The sequence below is a fragment of the Mytilus edulis genome, chromosome 11 (genome assembly GCF_963676685.1).
Source record: "Mytilus edulis chromosome 11, xbMytEdul2.2, whole genome shotgun sequence".
Classification (NCBI taxonomy): Eukaryota; Metazoa; Mollusca; class Bivalvia; order Mytilida; family Mytilidae; genus Mytilus; species Mytilus edulis.
The window spans coordinates 83527601-83534106 of NC_092354.1; the positions used below are offsets into that span (position 1 = coordinate 83527601).

At 34.6% G+C, this 6506-nt stretch overlaps 1 protein-coding gene across 1 annotated transcript; it reads left to right on the plus strand.

Moving 5' to 3' along the window:
- The first annotated feature begins 1364 nt into the window (after positions 1 to 1364).
- Positions 1365 to 2108, plus strand: LOC139494659 (T-cell-specific guanine nucleotide triphosphate-binding protein 2-like). The gene has a single exon (XM_071282821.1). The coding sequence runs from the start codon at positions 1365 to 1367 to the stop codon at positions 2106 to 2108; it is 744 nt and encodes a 247-aa protein (XP_071138922.1).
- Positions 2109 to 6506: the final 4398 nt, after the last annotated feature.

The following is a 6506-nucleotide window of genomic DNA, read 5'->3' on the forward strand; positions in this document are numbered from 1 at the left end:
AAAGTGCTTCACAAAACCTCTTTCTAAATTATTAGCATCTGTTTTATCAGCAATCAAAGCCGGGCTTCAAAGTAGTGTGAAACTGCATATGCTAGAAGTGACGTGAATCGGATGTGGATACTAAAAAATTCGAAAGATCTTTTAGAGTACATACAATCTAAGACTCTTTTATCTTGCAATAGTATTAAAACATTTGACTTTTCTACGCTTTGCGCAAGTATTCCCCATTCCAAACTAAAAGACCAATTGAAAGAGTTGGTATTGCTCTGTTTCATAAAAATTAATGGCCAACGTAGATACAAGTATATTGTCTAAAGGAGGGATAAATCCTGATATGTAAAGTATCACACTGATTCAAACAAAACATTCTCTGGAACTGACATTATCAAGATGCTCGATTTTTTTATTGACAAAATATTTGTTACGTTTGGAGGACGTGTTTGTCAACAGACTGTCGGCATTCCAATAGGAACCAATCGTGTCCCTGTTCTTGCAGACTTGTTTCTTTATTATTATGAGGCTGACTGCATACAGGAAAAAATAAGAAGTTAGTAATATCCTTTAATTTTGCTTTCCGCTAAATAGATGATGTTCTCTCACTAAATAATTCACAATTTGGTTACTATGTTGAAGGCATCTATCCCATCGAACTAGACATAAAAGATACAACATATACAGTTAATATTAAAAAAAAAAGAAGATGTGGTATGATTACCAATGAGACAACTATCCACAAGAGACCAAAATGACACAAACATTAACAACTATAGGTCACCGTACGGCCATCAACTATGAGCAAAGCCCATACCGCGTAAGCAGCTATAAAAAGCCCCGACATAACAATGTAAAACAATTCAAAAGAGAAAACTAACGGCCTTATTTGTATAAAAAAATTAACGAAAAACACAAAAACAAACGACAACCACTGAATTACAGGCTCCTGATTTGGGACAGGCACAGATTAAGTCTATATGCCTCATATCTTTACTTACGTCGTTACTACAATCCCATTCCCTTTAGATGAATTCGGCCAACCGAATTAGACTATTTACCAGATTTGTTATACATGAGCAACATAAAGGGTGTCACATGTGGAGCAGGATCTGCTCACCCTTCCGGAGCACCTGAGATCACCTCCAGGTTTTGGTGGGGTTCTTGTTGCGCAGTCTTAAATTTTCTATTTTGTTTCTTGTATACTATTATGTGTCTGTTTGTCTTTTTCATTTTTGGCCATGGTGTTGTCAGTTTTTTTTTTTTTTTTTATTTATGAGTTTTCACTGTTAAATCACTGGTTTCTTTTGCCCCTCTCTTAAATAAGATTCATCTGTTAGAATTTCTGAAATATTCATATTCATGTTTCAGAAATGGGGAAAGCTGAGTCGAAAGAACTGACAAAAGATGATGAATATGCGGAATTACGAGTGATTGCAGAAAAGCAAGGACCATCCGCAGTGTCTAAATATCTCCAAGAACACATAAGTCAATGTAAAAAAGAGAAAGTGGCATTTGCCATAACTGGTAGGACTGCTACAGGAAAATCGACATTTATTAATAAAATGAACAATGTTAACCCAGGAGATATTGGATTTGCTAAATCTGGAAGCGGAAACACTACAAAAAAACCAACAGCGTACCTAAATCCACAGAATAAGCGCATAGTATTCTACGACTTACCAGGAGTTGGGACAATGGAATTTCCAAAAGCAACATATGCTGAGGAAATGGAATTAGAGCGGTATGATTACTTCTTCATATTTTTTGACAAAGTTATAAGTGAAGATGACTATTTCCTGGTCTGTAAATTAGTAGAATTGAAAAAGTCATTCTGTTTAATGAGGTCAAAAATTGATGAAGATTTGAGAAATGCGGAAGATGACGGTAAAAGAGAGGAAGAAGTCATTCCAGTAATTAGAGAACAAATTACCGAACAAATATCACGTGATAAACATCTGATGTATTCTGATGCAATTTTCCTTATATCAAGCAGAAGAAAAGACAAAGGAGACTGGTCACAGCTTTTATGTCATGTCGAAAATTGCTTACCACCTACAAAATTTGAATCATTACTTAAGACATTCTTTACCAACACTTACAGAATATGTAATTGATGTAAACTACAATACTTTGAGGAGGCGTAAAAACTGTCGGCAGCAGGTGTCGCCACCATGACCTTGCACGCTAACATAGGAATAATAGTTGAAGAAGTCCAACATTACATCAGAGTTTTCAGTCTTACAGCTAATATGCTAGACATTTTGGCAGGACTTGATCGAAGTCAGTTGAAGAGTACTGTGTTTCTGGTTCTTGATGTGGATTTGGTTAAAACTATTATTTCCGAGTTAGGAAAATATGTGACCATACTAGAAGCAGAATCTAAAGTAGACATGCATTCCTCTGTCTGTAATCGGGTAATATTTGTTTAGGAACAACAGCAGTTGTTATTTACTGCTATATCAAACGCACTCTTGATGATTTCCGCGATGACGCTCGTTTCGATTATAGGTTTATCCTCGATAAGCAGAACCTTCAGTCTTAATGAGCTTAGAATATCATGATACTAAACAAAGAAATAACACGACGGTTGCCGTATACGGTGCAGGAAATGCTTACCTTTCCGGTGCACCTGATTTCACTCCCGGTTTTTAGTGGAGTTCGTGTTGTTTCTTTTTTCTTATTCATAACTGCTGATGTAAATGTCCTTTGGTTTCGTGAGTCTTTGTTTACTCCTTGGTTTTGATTGGTATTGTCTTGATATCTAGATACATCTATTTTGAATAACTTGTGTTTGAACAGCCATCATTAATCACCCTTGAACTTTTTTTTAATTGAAAATTTTGAACTTTTATTCTAGGTGTAACTGTATTTGTTGCAGTAGTTAAATATCTCTTACAATAATATTAAATAAAATCATGTACGCTTACACTGCCGGTTTACAAGTATTTAATATACATCAAAGAAAACTTACAATTTTGAAAAACAAGAGAGCACACTTTGAAATGTCTGGCCTACTATTATACTGACCATTGATTTTATGTTTTTATGGCTTGAGTATAAAGTTAACTACAAGTTTTACATTGACATTTATGATTCAAGTAATTGCGGTGAAGGTCAGATAAACCAAGTCGGAAATACATGTACACCTTGTATGCAATCATTCAATACATAGAATATAGATGACCTATTGTTTATGATATAAAGAGAAACAGACTTCTATATTAACCATGAAAATGTAGTCATTGTCATATTAACACTGCCAGACAAACATGTACATCTTAAAATCATATCGATTGTAGTATCCTAGAAAAAGAGTATGGAGCTGGCATGTCAGTTAACTGCTAGTAGTCTGTTGTTATGTATGTATTATTGTCATTTTGTTTATGTTCTTTGGTTACATCTTCTGACATCACGGCCGACACTCGGCTAACCGAGAGATTGGTCGGTTAATCTATATTGAGTATGCGGCTATATGGGCGATTGGTCTGTTAATCGGGTTGGTTATACGTCTGTTAAGAGTAAAACGCTTAATTTAATGTTAAGCTCTATTAAATATACAGATTTTTGGCATGTTATAAGAACCAAATCAAAAAAAGAAAAGTGTCTGACAAAATGATATCTATCATAGAACATTTTGCACTTGTAAAAACATTTCTTAGTCTGCGCAGTTTTCAGTAAAACTAAAAGGCGTCGCGCAAGTATGTATTATTTATGCTTATACGCATAGCAATTTTTTTAATAAAAGGCGAAACAAACAAATTTAGATATCATTTAAAGGACAAAAAATAGTACTGTGGTTCTAAAAAATAAATTGACATTAGTAAATATTTCATAATTGTAAAATAACTTGAATAATACCACGTTTTAGTGAAAATTATGGGAATAAAGTCTGTTAATGGGTTGGACAATTGAAATTGTGTCAGTTAAGAGTTATTTAGCCACGACAATAATTTTGCTACCTTTATATTTTCCCCTTGAAAAATTTAAGAATGAGATGTTCCTGAGTAAACAAAAATGACAATACGGTGCCACAGTATCCTAGAAAGAGCATTTTTATTTTGACTTTCTTTGCATTTTATTGAGGTGTGTGTCACTTCAATATAGCGTGATATGGATTGGCCTCTGGAATATGCATGAAATTTTTATTGACGTTTTCAATCAGCCTTAATTTTTGTGTCTGTTCGAAGTATAGCACGTTCTCAATTCCGACTGAAAGTGTCTTTCTAATACAACGCAGGGTACATATAACGTGTTCTCGTTCACATATGAACATGATATTTGTCACTGGACGTTAAACCCTAATTCGTCAGCATCATCCAATTGGTTCTTTTCTTCTATTACTTAATCATATGTTTACAAATCACTATAAAGAAGTAAACGGAAAGGAGCGAGTGCAGCTACATTTGGTTATTTTAAGTTTCAATTCATTTTATTCCGTTTAGTTCCTTTCTACATAAGTTGTCTATGGTGGTCGTTGAAGTCCATTTCGCGTTTTCGCGATTTCGACTTTCATATTCTATAGGGCGAAAACGCGAAATCGCGAAGGCGAAAACGCGAAGTCGAAAACGAGAAATCGGTTTCGTGTTTTCGCATTTTCGACTTCGCAATTTCGCGTTTTCTCCATATAGAATATTTAAGGCGAAAACGCTAAAGCGCTAAAACGCAGAATGGCATTAACCTGCCACCATAGTTGTCCGCATATAAACTTCTAAAATTTGTCACCAATATAAGTACATTGCAATCCGTTACTGTTTCAACAGCCATCGGTGTTTCATGTGTGTATTCTTAAACAAGTATTATTTTTCTCTCGTTTTTAGCCATGCATCACTCTCTACTGTCCTTATATATTATTCTATATTCTGCGTTTTCACCCAGATTCTCGTGTATACCATGAGGGTCCGGATTAGGGGTATTGTTTATTTCTGTATTCTTTAAATTGTTATGTCATTTTTTTCTACATTTTATTTATCTTACTCATTATTCTTTCTTTATTTTTCATATTTTGTCATCCCAATATATTTTACTTACTGATGTTTAGTTACATTACAACGTGTATCTCTGATTTATATACTGGTTACCAATGTAGATTACAAATGTGTGTCATTCATGACAATTAAACAGAATCAACATGATATATGCGATCATTTTTGGATGAAATTAATATTACTTTAATATTACACTTTTTGAAACCATTTCTATCAATTTTAAATTCCATGTGTTGTTTCCGTATCTGTTATGTTTCATTGCTCATGTGTTGTTTTCGTATATTTTAGCTGCTCGTCTTGAGCCTACTCAATTGATCCGATAACACCCCATATAGCAATAAAATTATACTTTATTGCCATTCATAACTCTTAACAGACCAATTAACAGACCGGGTTTTATACATCCGACCCATTAACAGACCAGGATTTATAAATAAAGATTGATTTATGTCACCAAAATACAGATTTTTGTGTAGATTTTTCATACAATATATCACATTGTTAGCAAACATAATGCCTTTCTTTTTTCGAAGTTCAAAATATTAAATGCAAGTAAATTTAACCTATGTGTCATTTTGTGTACATTTTATGTGTGTAAAATGTGTATAAATTTATTGATGAGTAACCCGCCTTTTCATTTTATAGATCGTACATCGAAGCTAGAAAAATAATAATTACACCACTGAATTCAGTACATTGAATTGTTTTGTTAGACATGAATACTTTTTATGATGAAAGTATATTTAGAAAGTTATACAATGAAACATGCTGAACTTTCAATGATTTTCTCGATAACACCCGGTTAACAGACCAACCGCCGATATAGCCGCATACTCAATATAGATTAACCGACCAGTCTCTCGGTTAGCCGAGTGTCGGCCGTGGACATCAGACTCGGACTTCTCTTGAACTGAATTTTAATGTGCGTATTGTTATGCGTTTACTTTTCTACATTGGCTAGAGGTATAGGAGGAGGGTTGAGATCTCACAAACATGTTTAACCCCGCCGCATTTTTGCGCCTGTCCCAAGTCAGGAGCCTCTGGCCTTTGTTAGTCTTGTATTATTTTAATTTTAGTTTCTTGTGTACAATTTGGAAATTAGTATGGCGTTCATTATCACTGAACTAGTATATATTTGTTTAGGGGCCAGTTGAAGGACGCCTCCGGGTGCCGGAATTTCTCGCTACATTGAAGACCTGTTGGTGACCTTCTGCTGTTGTTTTTTTCTATGGTCGGGTTGTTGTCTCTTTGGCACATTCCCCATTTCCATTCTCAATTTTAATTCAGGAAAAATGAACATTGAAAAAGAGGGACGAAAGATAACAGACGGAGAGTCAAACTCATAGATTGAAAATAAACTGACAACGCCATGACTAATAATGAAAAAATAAAAAACAGACAAATAATAGTACAGAAGACACAACACAGAAAACTAAAGACTAAGCAACACGAACCCCACCAAAAACTGGAGGTGATATCATGTGCTCCTGAAGGGTAAGCAGATCCTGCTCCACCTGTGACAACCGC

Excerpts from the sequence above, each read along its gene's own strand:
- LOC139494659 (XM_071282821.1), top strand. The coding sequence starts at position 1,365 with ATGGGGAAAGCTGAGTCGAAAGAACTGACAAAAGATGATGAATATGCG.